Here is a 16,578-nt window from a genome sequence, read left to right as displayed (position 1 = left end):
ATCTTTCCTTTAAGTTTGAATGTGTAAGAATCCAGGAAAGGACTAGAGGGATGGCTCAGCAGGTTAAGAGCACTGGCTGCTCTTCCAGAGGTCCTGAGTTCAATTCCCAGCAACCACATGGTGGCTCACAGCCATCTGTAATGGGATCCTATGCCTTCTTCTGGTGTGTCTGAAGATAGCTACAGTGTATTCATATAAACAAATAAACCTTTTTGAGAGAGAGAGACAGACAGACAGACAGAGAAAGAGAGAGAGAGAGAGAGAATATCCAGGAAAATGGATGTAAAAGGTGAATCTTCTCTCCTAACCCAACTGGTCCAAAGTCCAAAAGTGAGTGTATTGCTCAGTTGTTCAATCAGTGAGTCATCTGGAAAGAGAGTAAAGACAAGATGACAACGGGGCTGTAGAGCATGGTTGGCCGCTGCGTTACAGAGAAATTAATGTCAAGAGCTATATTAGAAACACATTTCAAACACAATAAAAACAGTTCAACTGCTATAAAATGGCAAAATTATTGTGATCAATACAGACATCGCCTTTTCAGGTGGAAGACACAAGACATGTGATCTAGGCCGGAGTGTCTGCGTAGGAGGTCCACACGGTTTTTCTTGCTCCTTTGTGGGCCAAAGTGTCGGCTCTAGCCACTGCGGTTGCAACCCAATTCCCACTCAAAGGAAGCAACAAAGCATAAGAAGACAGAAGATGTGTTTCTCCTTATAAACGAGTGCAAAATTAAACTATAACAAAATTTCTGCTAACACTTCGCTTAAAGGGGTCATACCCATGGTCGCGTTAACAGCCGGAGCATCTGGGAAATGCATGCTTTAATGCTTTGCTGTGTATCCTACTAAAAAAATTCTGTTAATGTGAGAAAATGAGAAAGGGGATCTAGGAGAGGAGCAATTAGCAGCGACCTTTGCCACAGTGACCATTGAATACCACAGGTTGAGTAGGGGGAGACGATATCAATTGTCACTAGCTAGAGTGATCAGTTCTCAGATTATTATTTTTTTTGTTACATAAGGCTAAACCTCCAATTGTATCCCTTTTAAAGCAGAAATGTATATTTATGTCTCTGTGGTCTTGACAATGTCAATTCAGTAAGAGAATAAAGGAGGAAGAATGGGACCCTGATGTGCTTGCTTCTACAGCTAAGAAATTTAATGATTTTCTGACTGTGTTGGGGACAGGGTAAGGGTGGGCCACGGATTTGTGATCGGATCAAACTACAGGGACTACCTCCAGTCAGAAGAAGAGTTAGAGAACAGCTGTCTTGAATTGTATCAGATAAGTAAAGTTTGTATCGCGCACTTCCTTGAGCCGTCAAAGCTACAGGTTAATTTCTGGTCCCCAGTAAACGAAACACACTATGAGACACATCATCACAAGTTACAAATACCAAGTTCCATGTTGAGTGCCTTTAAATATGACAAAACAAAAGTTGTGCTTTTCTTACAGATACTTCCAATCTGTTCCATCACGGCCTGCCCCTGCCTCTCATCTATTTGGCCCTTCCTGTATTGAGCACTAGAAAACTTGCAATTTTAGATGAATCAGGCCTCCTAGGAACATCTTCATACAAACTGTTTTTCCTCTGCTGGCGAGGTTTCTAAGAGTAAAAGAACCACAGTCTACAGTAGCCAGGCCTGTTGTTCTCATTTCTAGCATCTTTGACTGTTCAGACACACCAATGGCTTCTCCTCGGTGATCTGATCGATTGGTAGAATATTGGGTATGGTACAGGCATTTTCAGGACTTGCAGTAAAACTCCATTCTTAGATGATATGTTATGAGTTGTATCTTCATCGTGGTTTATTGATAACTTTTCCTGCCTCCCCTCGGTTTTATGACGTAGGACAAAAACAGAGCCACAACAACTAAAAACATTAAGCAAACCCAGGAAAGATGTACGTGTTGTGATAGAAAAGTCTTGGCAACAGCTCTGCGTTTCCATCCGCTCTAGAAAATGTATCCCAGCAATTTCAAAGTGGGAAAACATTCTATCACGTCTAAATCTAAAAAACTAAAAATGGCCGCTATTAAAAGTTTTTGCTCATGCATTTCTTGAATCCAGTTGCAGTTTAAATTATACAAAAAAAACATAGAAAACATTTATTTCAAGTAAAATATAAATCAAAACTCTTTGCAATAACTGATAATATAATAAACTAATTAAAAATATTGAGCTTTTATATTCTTCATCTCCGGTTACAAAACTGCAGTTGGGTTTTTTTTTCATAATTTCACTTTTTTTTTTTTAATTTTTAAGACCATCTATAGTGAATCAGAACACCCACGAAGAGGCAGAAAATCACAGACTTACTTTGGTTTTTGACTCTTTCTTCTGTTTGAACTTTCAAAAATAGATTTCAGGAGTTCTTCGTGATAAGTGGAAGATATTACTCCAAACTTATTGACCACAGGTGGCTTATAAGCTTTCATAGTTACAGATCAAAACCTAAAGGGAAATTGTAACTCTTCTCAGAACACCAACGCAATACGTAATAATAAGCCACATGCAAAACTTATCAAATGTATCAAGGAGAAAATCAGGCTTACTGGGGAATAATTTAACTGGCTTGCGGGAATCAAACCTAACAGTAAGCCCAACCCATGTGTTTCATATTCTGTCACCATACGAGCATAACCAATCACATGACTTGGAGTCTTTATTATAGCTTGCTTTATTTGCAAAACCACTGTGTGGTGGTTTGTGTAAAAATAGCCCCCATAGGCCCATAGGGAGTGAGTGGCACTATTAGGAGGTGTGGCCTCGTCGGAGTGGGTGTGGCCTTGTTGGAGGAAGTGTGTCACTAGGGGGCGGGCTTTGATGTCTCAGGAGCTCAATCAAGCCTGGCCCAGAGTCACTGTCCCTTCCTGCTGCCTGCAGATGTAGAACTCTCAGCTCCTTCTCCAGCATCATGTCTGCTTGCTCACTGCCGTGCTTCCCTCCGTGACTATGATGGACTAAATCTCTGAAACTGTAAGCCCGTTCTAGTTCAATGTTTTCCTTTAAGAGTTGCCTTAGTCATAGTGTCACTTCACAGCAATGAAACCCTGACTTAGACCTAACACTGCAAGAACAGAGCAGCTGGCTAGGACAATGAGCTTCAGTGGGCCAGTGGGTCTGCGTCACTGCTCTGTGCCTGATTCTTCACAATGAGCAGAGTGGCTTCATCCTGAATGCCTCTGAGAAGGGCATAGCATGGAATATATGTGAGTTGTTCAGAACGGAGGCTGGCATACAGAAGGCTTTCATTAAATGCTGGTGACCATTGTGCTTACTGAGTTTCTTTCAGACAATTTATCAATATCTTTTTGCATTTCTTGTCTTTTGACCGTTTGGGTTATGCTTTCTTAGCTGTCGCAAGAACCCATCCTTTATTTCCTTTTGAAAACTGTCAGTGCATTTTTTTTTTTAGTATATAAACAAAACCAGGGCATGCCATGCATGTCTATGAGGACATTTAATGCAAAAATTACTAAAGAAACAGATTGATCATGTTTATACTGGATTGTTATTTTTTATTCCCAAGAGAGCTAAGTCAAAAGCTAGCCCTTTGTTTTATTTAACAGTTTGACAGAATACATAAAGTACACCCAAATGCGGTAACTGAAGGAATTGTTTCCAAAACCATAGACAATTATAAACCAGAAGAATGTTCTCAGGGTCTAACAGGGAGAGAGAGTGGACAGACACCAGTCTCCGAACTGTACCGGGAGAAAGTCACAAAGGGAGAGATTGTAAGAAAGTGGTGTTTAATTTAAAAATGTGTCCTTTAGTTGAGGAGTGCGACCAGCTTTAGGTTGGCCTATAAGGAGCTCGGAGACTAGAGCTCACCTATTCCCACCCTCCAGGGCCATCATCTTTGCCTGCGGTTTGTTTGGATTCGCAGAGCCAAATTAGAGATGGAGGCACAGCGCAGAACTGGGGCGAATGGGAAGCGGTGCGGGAGTGGGGGCGGGGTGATAGGACAGTCAGTATCTGGCAGGAAATGGCTCCATGAACTTTTGTAAAAGTGTGGGCTTCCTCGCTGTCGCTATACTGTGGCAAGGCTCACTCCCGATCATCCACACCTATCAGAATGCTGAAGCAAAACCGTGACTCAGCAGGCTTGTGGTGCCCTTTGAGACTGATACCACGCTGAATGAGTTTCCACTTGGTGTAGAACGCTAGCTACTCCAAGCAGAAGTAACATCTTAAGGGTACGTCTTATTTAACAGCTGCAGAAGAAAAAAGGGGGGGGGTGGGCATTTCCACCTTAAAAGACAACCAGAAAATAAATAAATAAATACCTTCAAATTCATATCAACAAGAATATGATTTTCACAGACAGCCTAGCAGCAGACATAAGCAGAAGACATTGTCTGATCTAATCTAATAAATGGCACAAAGTTGACAAGATTAACATGGTATAAAATTGGTGATACATGATATGTCCAAGTAATCTATGTAATGATATCTTCAAAAGAAGGCATGAACCCCAGGAAGCTCTAAGAGCTGGTATGTTCATGGAATGTTGTATATACCAAAACCACAGGGCACTGGGGAGAATGCTGTTTGAAGGCTGGGGTCTTTGTGCTATTTTTTGGGCTTATTGACCAGAGCTTTCCACGGGGTTTTGATAATTTATGCTTTTAAGCTTTCAGAAGCTGGTGCCTACTTGGTTTAGAGCAGAAAACTAAACTCTAGGTCCCTCACATCTCTGGCCATCCTATCAGATAACTGCCTTGCTCTTGGTGCAAGAGAACTACTTCACCACAGAGAACAGTCTTGCCCAGGTGGAAGAGAAAGACCTGCAGATGATGCCTCTCCATTTCTGATTATCCCTTGCTAACACTGGAAACAGGATACAGCTAGCACCAGTTTATAAACCGGGTAAGCAGGGTCAGTCGTGTTCTACAACATTTTTATTAAATTCTCAGTAACGCTACAAATTTGAAGGCATTGGTAGAGGAATTACCAGTGCTTCTGTTGATACTGCATTTTCAATACTGCGACACTGTTGCATTGTGTGGTATTTTGAGATTAGTTGTTGTTTTTTTTTTTTTTTAAACAAAAACACGTTTTAATACTTTCAATGATTTTACTGTTCACAGTTCTTTTCTCGTTTTAGCATTACTAGCAAAGCAAAATTCAACGAGAATTTTGATAAATTTGTTCTAACTTACTCATGACAAGTAAGCCTCACTGGACTATTTCTGTCAAGAAAAGGTAACTAACTCATTTACGACCATGGCAAGAGTCATAAAGCAAACAATGCCGGCATGTTTTCTAAGATATGAAACCAAGAAAAATTTCCCTTCTCAAACATTTTTTAGTTTTAATGATTTAGGGTCCTTTGTAGCCCAGGCTGGACTTTAATTCATTATGTAGTTGAAGATAACCTTGAACTTCTGACCCTACTTTCTCGACCTCCCCAGGGCTGGGATTGCAGCCGTGTGTCACCAGCCTGGCATCAGTGACACTGGGGATGAAACCCAGTGCTTTGCACAGCGCTACCTCCTGCTCTCTTATACAGGTGAATCCTATCGAGCTTGATATGTTTAAACTTCCGAGACAAAAGTATGTTCTTTCTGAATACACACTATGCAAGGGAGAAATGAATATTACTCCTTAAGTGCAACCTCGATTTAAAATTAAAAAGAGGGAGTTCAAAACTAAAAGAGTTTTGAAAGAAAGCACTAAGTTTAAAAAGTCACCAGAAAGGCTAGAGAGATGGCTCAGTGGTTAAGAGCACTGACCTCTTGCAGAGGTCCTGAGTTCAATTCCCAGCAACCACATGGTGGCTCACAACCATCTGTAATGGGATCTGTTGCCCTCTTCTGGTGTGTCTGATGACAGCGACAGTGTATTCATATAAATAAAATAAATCTTTAAAAAAAAAAAAAACAGGCAAGTGCTGACAAGTTCTAAAAAAAAAACAAAAACAAAAACAGAAGGAACTTTAAATCCTTCTAGTGCCTCTTAATGCGCCACTCTGTTCCTAAGACTAAAACCACACTCCTTTCTGACAGCAGCAGCTGAGGCTTACCTCAGAGCTGGGTTCTTGTGAGTGGTTGATTCTGCAGCGCAAACATTAGCTTGCAAGGCACTTTCCAATGATACCATACTTCACTGTGTTTAGCATCAGTGTAAAGTGAGGAGCACAGTCATAGAGCAAATAAATCTAGTAGGCTTTGTCAGTGCCGCCTGATAAGTGTACAGACTGCTAACGCTGTCAGTTGCTAGCCTATGTTATAATATTAGCCTACAGCTAGTTAGAGGTAGAATTACTGGAGCCGTGGGATGACTCAGAGGGTGTGGATGCTTGCGGCCCAGCCTGGAGAACTGAGGACCCAACTCAGGCCCTACGTGGTACAAAGAGAGACTCAGTTCTTGGAAGTTTTCCTCTGACCTCCATATGCACACACACACACACACACACACACACACAAGGTGTCTCCACTCTAGAGATGGTAAAACCTGAGAGAATGGAGCCAATAAATGAGGCGGACTAACGTCTTTCATGCTACAGCCAACTTTATTTACAGCGTCAGACAGTTTGTGCTCTGGGGATTAGGAGGAGACATATGAGTTACACGTATATCTAAGTGTACAGTCACAAGGACAAGCCGCATGTGGCAAAACATGCTTTTCCATAGAGGCATATAACCACGTAACAATAGCCAGCTGAAATGCATAATCTGAAATAAGCCCACTCCTATCTGCTACACCTGGAATGGGCAAGAAGGCACTTTCCGAGAACAATCCCTTGGTTTTGAAGAAACTGAGGTCACAAGACTCTTCTTGTCTGGTTTTCTTGGAATTTTCTCACAGGCACTCAGAATTCTTCTTGCACAACTTCATTCTTAGACCGTGTTCCGACAACACACAAATAAAATAAATCTAATATTTTTAAAAAAGCTCAAAATAACAAAAAGAATTTTGTATACAAGTAAAGTTAGCAGTGAACCATCTAAAACTGAGAGAGACTGCCTTTCTTTTTAGAAAAGTCGTTAAAATTAAGCTTGTGTAAGACACCAGCAGTGGTAAGTCCTCCTTTTGGAATGAGACAAGCAAAGAACTGAACAAACATGTTTTTAAAAATGAAAGCTGGTGACTTTGGTCCTACAATTTGGTTGATCTGGTCTTGGCTGACTGTGTGGATGATCAAACCCACAAACACTTGTAGGAAACAAACCAAGGGGCCTGTCAGCTCGAGGCCCTGCAGCAAACAAAATAAGCCACCTTCCTTTGGTAAGCCAGGTTATACCAAGGGGGGCAAGAAAATCAAAACTGAGCATTTTTTATCTTATACATGCTACAGAAGAAAGGGCAGCTTTGGAGCTGGGTACAGATACCCTTCTTACATTATCCCTAAAAGTTGACTGTTACAAATTACCCACTGGTGTGTATGGCCCCTTACCTTCAGGGGCATTGGGAATCATCTTGGGAAGAAGTGGATTAACTTCTCAAGGATTTATAGTGTATCAGGTATAGTAGATGAGGATAGCAAGGAAGAAATAAAATTCATGGCATGGGTAAAAAAGGAGATGCAAATTGATACAGGGGATAGTATTGCTCAACTGTTGTTGAGTCCTTACATCACAGGCAAGGCTGCTCCAGAAGAAAGGACTAGGGTTTTGGGGAGTACTGTGTCTTCTCAAAAACAATGGTTAACAATCACAGACCTGAATTAATGGTACAAATGAATGGTGTCAACATTAGACTTGGTGGACGCAGGAGCTGATATTGGTATACTTTCCCAAAAATTATGGAATCCAGATTGGCCACTTCAGAATGTTTACACACAACTTATAGGAATTGGTAAATTATTACAAATAAGACAAATGTGTCCAGTGAATTACCTGTGTGGAACCAAAAGAGCTAACAGGGAAATTGAAATGTTATGGGACTGATATACCCATAAATTTATGGGAAAGGGGTCTTTTACAGCAATGGGGAACTCACATTAATATTCCTGTGATTCCAGAGACAGCAAATGAGGAAATTTAGGGGTTATATGGAAGATGCTCCTGGGAAAGGTATTGATATGGATGATTGTGAATAACTACAAGACGTGGCTATTACTCAAAGTCACATGGATTCAGTTTCCAAACTTATAAAAGGGGCCACTGATGACATACCATCAGCCTTGCCCCTAAATGGTTATCAAACAGACCTGTATGGCAAGAGCAGTGGCCCATAACGGAAGAAAAATCACAGACATTTGGGTAACTGGTATAAGAGCAGCTGGAGGCTCAGCATACAGAAGAGTCTACCAGCCCATGGGATTCCCCTGTTTGTTGAAAGAGAGAGAGAGAGAGAGAGAGAGAGAGAGAGAGAGAGCAGGAAAATGGAGGATAATAACAGATTTAAGTGCAGTTAGTAAGGTAATTCAATGGGTCATGTACAGCCTGGACTTCCTTTACCATCTTTGTTACAGAGATCATGGCCTATAATAATAATTGATTTGAAAGATTGCTTTTTCACAATACCCTTACGTGAGCAGAATAGAAAAAGGGTTGGTTTCTCAGAACCTACTTTGAATAATAGTCACCCACTAAAGAGATACCACTGGAAGGTATTTCCACAGGAAATGTTAAATAGTCCAACTTTATGTCATGTGCAACAACCATTAGAAATCATTCAAAAGCAATTCCCTCAAGCTATCGTTTATCCATTATATGGATAACATTCTGTTGGCTGATTCTGAAACAGACATTTTTGAAAATATGTTTAAGGTAACACAAAGAATTCTGCCATGCTGGGCATTACAGATTGCTCCGGGAAAGAAAAAAAAAATACAAAGAGAAGATTCACTTAATTTGGGGGGCTATAAAATCAGTCAACAAAAAAGTCAATCACAAAAAGTGCAGATCCATAGAGACCAATTGCAAACTCTTAATGATTTTCAAAAATTTATGGGAGATATTAACTGGCTGAGGTCTACAAATGGATTAAGTACTTATGAATTAGGTAATTTGTTTCAAACGTTACGAGGAGATTTGAATTTAAAGAGTCCAAGATGTCTGACAGCTGAAGGAAAAAGAATTAATTGTTGTAGAACAAAGGCTGCAAGATACAGGATTGAATTGGATTGAATTGGTCCTAAACTTGCTTGTATTTTGGTCATTTTGCCTTCAATTCATTCTCCTACTGGGCTCAATATGCAAAGAGAAGATAGTTTTATGGAATGGATTTTCTTAGCTTGTAAACTAAGTAAAAATTGAAGACATATACAGAAAATATTTCTGAATTAATTATAAAAGGTAGAATAACATGTCAATTATCACAAACAGATCTGGCCAAAATTGTAATACCTCTTACAAATGCTGAGATTATGTCATTATGGGTGATCAATGAAGATTGGCAAAGAGCTTGTAGTAATTACTTGGGTGAAATCAATAAATATTCAAAAAGCAAATGTACAGAGTTTATAAAAAGAACTAATTGAACCCTCCCATGCATTGTAAAGAGAACACCAATTCCAGAGGCGCCAACATTCTATACAGATGCAAACAAGATAGAGGTGTCAGGTTATAAATCAGATAAAATAAGCGAGGTGATCAAAAGTCCATATACATCACTTCAAAAATTAGAATTGTATGCAATCCTTGTAGTATTATTAGATTATCTTGAATCTCTTAATATAATTATTGGTTCTTTATATGCAGAAAGAGTTGTTTTGCATATAGAGACTGCTGAATTTGTACCTGATAACTCAGAATTAACTTTGTTATTTAGACAATTGCAACAAACCATTAGAGTCAAAACTATCCATTATATTACTCATATTTGGTTTCATACGGGTTTGCCCAGCCCATTAGCTCAAGGAAATGAGTAATTTGACCAGTTACTCATAGGAAATGTTAGAAGCCTCATTATTATGAGAAACATAATAAAATTATTATGAGAAACATCATGTTAATGGAAAACTTTTCCATCACTTGGCAACAAGCCAAAGAAGTAACTTTAAATGTCTTACATGTTCTCTATACAACTAAACTCTGTTACCTGATGATGGTAGTAATCCTAGGGGATTCCAAAAGAAATGACATCTGGCAGATGGATGTTTTCCACTTTGCAGAATTGGAAAACATGTACTCAGGGTTTCCCCTACTTTTAGTTCCCAAAAGACTGATTGTGTAATTATACTTCTATCGGAAATAATGGCAATTATGGGGATACCTGCACAAATTAAAACTGACAGTATTCTTGCATATGTATCCAATAAGATGAAACAATTCTTTACATATTACAATATAAAACATGTCACTAGTATACCACACAGCCCCACAGGAAAGCAGTTATAGGAAGAGTCAATCATATCTTAAAAGAGATGCTTATTAAACAAAAAGGAAGAGTAAACCCCCACTCAGGGACAGACTAAATAATGTGTTATTAACTCTCAATTTGCTTAATGTTGTTGAAAAAGGAACAACAGCAGCTGAGAGTCACTGAGTTATCAGAAAACTGAGAAACTGGGCCAACCAATATACTGTAAGGCTGTGTTGACATTAGAACAGAAACCTGAAATTGTTTTAAGATGGGGACACGGTTTTGCTTATCTATCTACAAGGAATGAAAAAAATATGGTTTCCAGGGGCTGGAGAGATGGCTCAGCAGTTTAGAGCACTGACTGCTCTCCCAGAATTCCTGAGTTCTGTTCCAAGCAACGACATGGTGGCTCACAGCCATCTGTAGTGGGATCCGATGCCCTCTTCTGGTGTGTGTCTGAAGACAGCCACAGTGTACACATATACATAAAGTAAATAAATCTTTTTTAAAAACATGGTTACCAACAAAACTTACAAAGATTATATCTGACCAGAGACCTGATTGATCACTCTTATGAGCTGAGACATGAATGTCTTCACAAGCAAATAGCCCAGGTGATTCACTTTATGCAGACTGTCTCAGTTCTGATTCTCCAAAATACATGTGCAAATCAATTTCAAAAAGGCTATCCCAAATGATCGATCACACAGAAACTGACAGACAATGCATAAATGAACAGGCAACACAGACTGGTCAGACAACACTGAGACTGGACAGACAACACTGAGACTAGATAATGAAGAAACTGGACAATAAATGCTATAGCTAACGTTTTTTGTTTTTTGTTTTTTGTTTTTTTAACTAACCGTTTCCCCACCACCACCACCTTTGGTGCCCAAACAGGATTTCTTTGTCCCAACTCATCAGGAAGTAATTATATAAGACGACTGCAGTCGTAATATCTTAAGTTGGGGTGGATGGTTTTGGTCGTTGGATGAGTTATAACTGTTATCATCTAGGATCTTAAGTTGTTTTGCTTAATTATTGTATATTGATAGAAACTTAAGGTTGTTTTTGTTAGACTATTGTTTGACTATATTGTATATAAGCCATTTGTTTAAGGTGTGATATAAAGTTCTAGTTTTATGATTCTTACCATTGTTTCTATTGTGTGTAACTTGATATTGTTAGATAAAAGGACAATTTTTTTAAACAGAAAGGGGGATATGAAGTGGAAATTTCTGGTTTCTTTGGAGACTCAGTTGCATCGTGTGATGTTTTCCTGGAAACTGTCTTATAAGAGGATGTTTTGCTGAGAACAGACACTTTTTTTTCCCTGGAAGCTGCCTGGAAAAGGAACATGAAATGTTCTCCTAGAGAGAACATGTGATGTTCGGAAAGTGTATAAATAACCCAAGAGACAGAGGGTGATCGATACTGTGTGCTATCGGTATGCCTTACCATTTTTTGCTGGTCATCACTGGGCTTTGCTGACTTTAGTCTTCGCTGACTATGCTGTATGGCATTGGTTTACCTTGGCATTTGTTGCTGGTCATTGCTTGCCATGACCTCATAGAGAGAAGCACACTAAAGAACTCTTGGTAGTGTTCCGGTGGCTTCTGGGGCAACCTGCCATTGCTGATTTGTGAATAATGTTTGCGAGTGGATCGAGCTGACTCTGATGATTCAGGTGAACTGAACTGTGGATATCCTGACAACACAGATTGGATTCACTCCAAAGAACTATTTCTAAACAGGTCCATATCCTCCTCTGCCTTAATAACCTTTCCTTTCTACTACCTCTGGTGGGTGGTGGGCTAGAAGGGAGGTTAAAGCAATTAAGAACCCTTATTAAAAGTAGGTTTTGATTTAACAAGCAGTTAGGCCCAAGGGAGGATGCTTCAATCCCACTTAAAAAAGAGAACAAAATAATCATGAGAGGCTGAGAAAGGGAAGGAGGGGAGGGAGGGAGGGAAGGAGGGAGGAAGGGAGGATCTGAGTGGGAGAGGAGAGAGGGAGGGCAAATGGGGAACAGGATCAGGTGGGGGAAAGGAAGGACAGGAGAGAAGCCCAGAAGGCCCGGAGAATGAATGGAAATGTGCAGCCTTTGGGGGTGGGAGATGGAAGAACCCTCTAGAAAGTCCCAGAGACCCAGGAGATAAGAGACTTTCCAGACTCAATGGAGGTGACCTTAGCCAAAGTGCCCAACAATGGGGAGAGGGAACTCGACGAGGCCACCTCCAGTAGATAGACAGAGCTTCAAGTGGAGGGACAGGGTCATCAATCCACAGTCAAAATTCCTGACTCAGAACTGTTCCTGTTCCTGAATTACAGGGGCAAAAATGGAGAAGAGACTAAAGGAAAAATGGTCCAGTGACCAGCCCTACTTGAGATCCATCTCATGGGGTGGGGGGTGGGGGTCCCCAAGGCCCAACACTATTACTGATGCTATGGTGCGCTTACAGACAGGAACCTAGCATGGCTGTCCTCTGAGAGCCCTTACCATCAACTGACTGAGACAGAAGCAGATACTTACACACAACCACTAGACTGAAGTCAGGGACACCTATGGTTGAATTGGGGGAAGGATAGAAGAAACTGAAGGGAAGGACAATCCCATAGGAAGACCAACAGTGTCAACTAATTGGGACCTCTGGGAGCTCCCAATTACTGAGCCACCAATCCAGGAGCACCCACAGGCTGCTCTTGAGCCCTGGCACCCATACAGCAGAGGACTGCCTGGTTTGACCTCAGTGGGAGAAGATATGCCTAATCCTTATGAAACTTGAGGCCCTAGGAAAGGAGGGTGCCTGGTAGGGGAGGGGAAGAGGGGGAGCACCCTCTAGGAGGCATGGGAGGAGAACGAATGGGATGAGAAACTGGGGGGGAACTGAGAGAGAGTTGGAGCAATGTCTGGAATGTAAATAGATAAAAAAAAATTTTTTTAAGTAGGTTTTGATTTTTCATTTAGGATAGACCTTCACACTTCAGTTAACCTAGCTGGAAGATCCACACGGACATGACCAAGCTTAGTAACTACAGGGCACTAAGAGCCATTCAGTTAATAATCTTGATGGAACTGTGAAGGTCATTTGTCACATTGAGAAGGTGAATGTTTCAATTCATAATATTTGCTCTGTGTGCACATGTGGGGTTCCTATTTAATAATGATTTTATATTTTGAGAGCGGTTTTAAGTTCACAACAAAACTGAGAAAGATACTGCTGCAGACCCTCTGGGTCCCTTTGTCTGTGTGGAACGGGTCTCTGGTCGCAGGTGGGCAAAGAGTTGGCGAATGACAGACAGACCAACACGCAAGATTGTGTAGAATCTGAATGTAATTTGTCAAATTGAGCATCAAACTTTTTATAAGGAAGAAAATAGGGAACCTAGGTGACACATCAGCAAGGTACAAATGAGGTTACTGGATGCTTACTGACTCTTACACAAAACAGAGAAATGTAAACACAAGGACTGGCAGGAACTAGGCAATAAAACAACTGAGACAAAGTCAGCCCTTATCTAAGGTCAGCTATAGTCTTAGAAGCCAGGTGTGAGGTCTTTACACTCCTAGGGCAAGGACTTTCACATCCAAGTCATGGTTCTAATTAGGGAGTTCTGCTCTAGCTAACCTTCTCATGAATAATGCAATACTCTAAAACCGCAGCCTGATCTACTTCCCAAACCATTGTAAATTCCTGTATATGGGAGCAACTTGGCTTTTATTCTAAGTGATAGTGTAATACCAGAGGCAATTCTGAATGTCACTGAATAGGCAACATTCTTACTGAATTCCAAGTCCATGGTCAGCTCAAGGGCTTTCTAGGATGTTGGAACACTGGCAAAGGCTTAGCTATGTCAGAATTCAATCTTAAAAGGCACTTATAATAAGACAATACTAAAAGAGAGCACGTGGATCCATACACCAGACTAACACGGGAATAGGGTATGAGTATATGGGTTATGAGAACGCCAAAGCTCCAGGAGGTGAGTTTCCGTGAAACTCTTTGCCTCATGAGTGCTCCCAGGCTTCTCAGCCTGTCAAGCAGACTTCACTGGAGTGTGCGTGGCGCGATACAGATCCTCCTTCCATTACTGGTACAGCCCACCCCTCTATCCACATCCCTGTAAAGAAGAGTATTAGTTACAACAGGAGTCCACAATGATGCATCGCATCGTAGTCGATCAGCCTGCCAGTGGCACTCAGGTCACGAGTCTGGTGATTGCTGTCTACCACTGTACACAAAATCCATTTCTACTCGGTTGCCAGCCCTCTCTGCTCAGCTTGCTCGTCCATTCTCTCTCACCCTTCACCTCTACATCTGAGATGTTTGCTCTCTGAGATTCTGCCTTGTCCACCTGGAATCACACAGCGTAGTCTTTGAAGATTTGCTTCTTTCAATTAATAACATTCAGCCGAAGTTCTTACTTGCCATTTCACAGCGTCTAATAGCGCTTTCCTTTTTCAGCGCTGGCTAATCTTCTATTACACAGATGTACAAGCTGCCTTTTCTATTTATCTACTGAAGGACATCTTTGTGGCTCCCAACATTGTGTACTTAAAAAAAAGGCTATGATCAGCCCATGTGTTCAGGTTTTTCTCTGGACTTTCATTTGGAACTCATCTATAGGTAAATACCAAAGTGTATGACTGCGGGATTGTAAGTGTATGATGTGTTTTGCTTTCCAGGAAGCTTCTAAGTTGTCATCAGTGTGACTGTACCATTTTTTTCCCTAATCAACTGATGAGAGTCCTTATTGCTCATAGTCTCATCCATTTTTACGTTGTCAGCGTCTGAGTGTTGGCCATTCTGATGAATATTTAGTAAATTCATTCTTTGTTTGTTTGTTTTTCAATATCCAAAGTTCTCTTTTTAGTAACAGTAAGATCCAGAGTTAGTTTTTGTAGCCATGGCTGTCCCTTTGGCCTCTAGAATGCTCAAACTTTCAGCCCTTGGAGTGGACATTGGGTATGGTGTGAAGTTCCCGGAGCCTTGCCAAAATATACCTCTCAGCCCTTTGGAGGACAAACAGGACGACAGTGCCACAGCCCTTGGGAGACTCCAGGCCCAGCTGGTCAGAGGTGAGGCTCTTACCCACAGCCTCGAGACTGCGGCTTTGGGTGCAGCTGCTCACCCACAGTGCATACAGCTTCCGTTTCGGGGCTTCCAGAATCTGCACATCATCTGTGGCCACCCCCACAACCACAGCTGTTCTCTTCTTTCAGCTAGGAAGCTTTGTCCTTCAGACTTCTGGGACAGAGACAGGGCTGGCTGATTAGGAAAAGATTATCCTAAATAATCTTTTCACTGCAACTTGATGGGAGGTGGAATTGGTTCATCTGGCCAGGAAGCTGTACAGCTTGGCCAGCAGCTGATGGTAGATGTCCTGGAACCAACTGTTGTGGTGAATCTCAACACCCATGATGGTGCCTCCTGCCTGTCAGGTCCAGAATTATGTTTTATCTCATATATATATGAGATAAAACATAATTCATATATATATGAGATAAAACATAATACATAAATATATTATTTATTGTATATATTATTTTATATAAAATATGTATATTTTATATATTTGGTGAGGTATCTGTGAAAGATCCTGCCCCATCTCATAATCAGCTGTGCGTTCTCTTAGTATTTCCTCATTTACTTTGTATATTGTCTCATTGCATTCTTTATTGGATGTAAGTTTAAGGAGTGTTTTCTCCCACCCCACGCTTGCCTCCTCCTTCAGAGTAGTATCTAAAGTCGTCGCCATACTCGGAGTCAGATCTATTTTCTTCTGCATTTAAACTAAGTGATGAAACACAGGTAGCTAGCTCCTGTTATCTAAATAATAATTCCACCTAACACACTTAGGCTAAAAGTGAACACAACTGCATTATCATAGTTCCCATAGTCAGGCCTCCACGGGACACCAGACTTTAGGGAAAGGTGAAAGAGAGAAAACAGATTCACCTAGGGAGTTTTCGAAAGCAACTCAGCTGATCTGCTTTGTCTTGAAGACAGGAGAGTGCAAGGGCTAACCTAGAGAGAGGGGGTGGGGGCGGGGATAAAAGGGGCAAGGGAAGCTGGAAGAGGCAAGGGAAGCTGGAAGAGACAAGGGGAGCTTCAAACTGTGCAGGGTCTGGCACCACCACCTGGCCTCTGCGAGAGCCCAGAGCCCGGCAGAGGACTCGGGAAGGGCTTGCAGCAGCTCGGCATAGTAGGGAATGACAGTAGGGAATGACCCTCGTTGGCTAAAAAAGGCTTTGAGCCTGGCAGTTTCCCAGGCATGGGCAATTATTCTGAAGACTGGATCTGGACCAT

At 41.2% G+C, this 16,578-nt stretch overlaps 1 protein-coding gene and 1 pseudogene across 5 annotated transcripts in view; both read right to left on the bottom strand.

The window, feature by feature from the left end:
* Positions 1–16,578, bottom strand: part of Tmem232 (transmembrane protein 232) — a 251,427-nt gene that overhangs the window by 208,143 nt on the left and 26,706 nt on the right. For 3 of the 5 annotated variants that reach the window (XM_021149603.2, XM_085832954.1, XM_021149604.2), the window contains one exon: positions 2,324–2,458. The exons of 1 other annotated variant lie outside the window; for it this stretch is intronic. In XM_021149603.2, the coding sequence (XP_021005262.1) occupies positions 2,324–2,442 (119 nt within the window). In that variant the 5' untranslated portion in view covers positions 2,443–2,458. Of the gene's footprint in view, positions 1–2,323; positions 2,459–11,725; positions 11,804–16,578 lie in introns of those variants that run through there. One more of the 5 variants, XM_021149609.2, reaches the window with a different exon arrangement.
* On the bottom strand, positions 15,161–15,688 carry LOC110312293 (large ribosomal subunit protein eL18 pseudogene; annotated as a pseudogene).

The sequence above is a fragment of the Mus caroli genome, unplaced genomic scaffold (assembly GCF_978045245.1).
Source record: "Mus caroli unplaced genomic scaffold, Mus_caroli_1 scaffold_18, whole genome shotgun sequence".
Lineage (NCBI taxonomy): Eukaryota > Metazoa > Chordata > Mammalia > Rodentia > Muridae > Mus > Mus caroli.
This window is presented reverse-complemented; position numbering and strand designations above follow the sequence as displayed.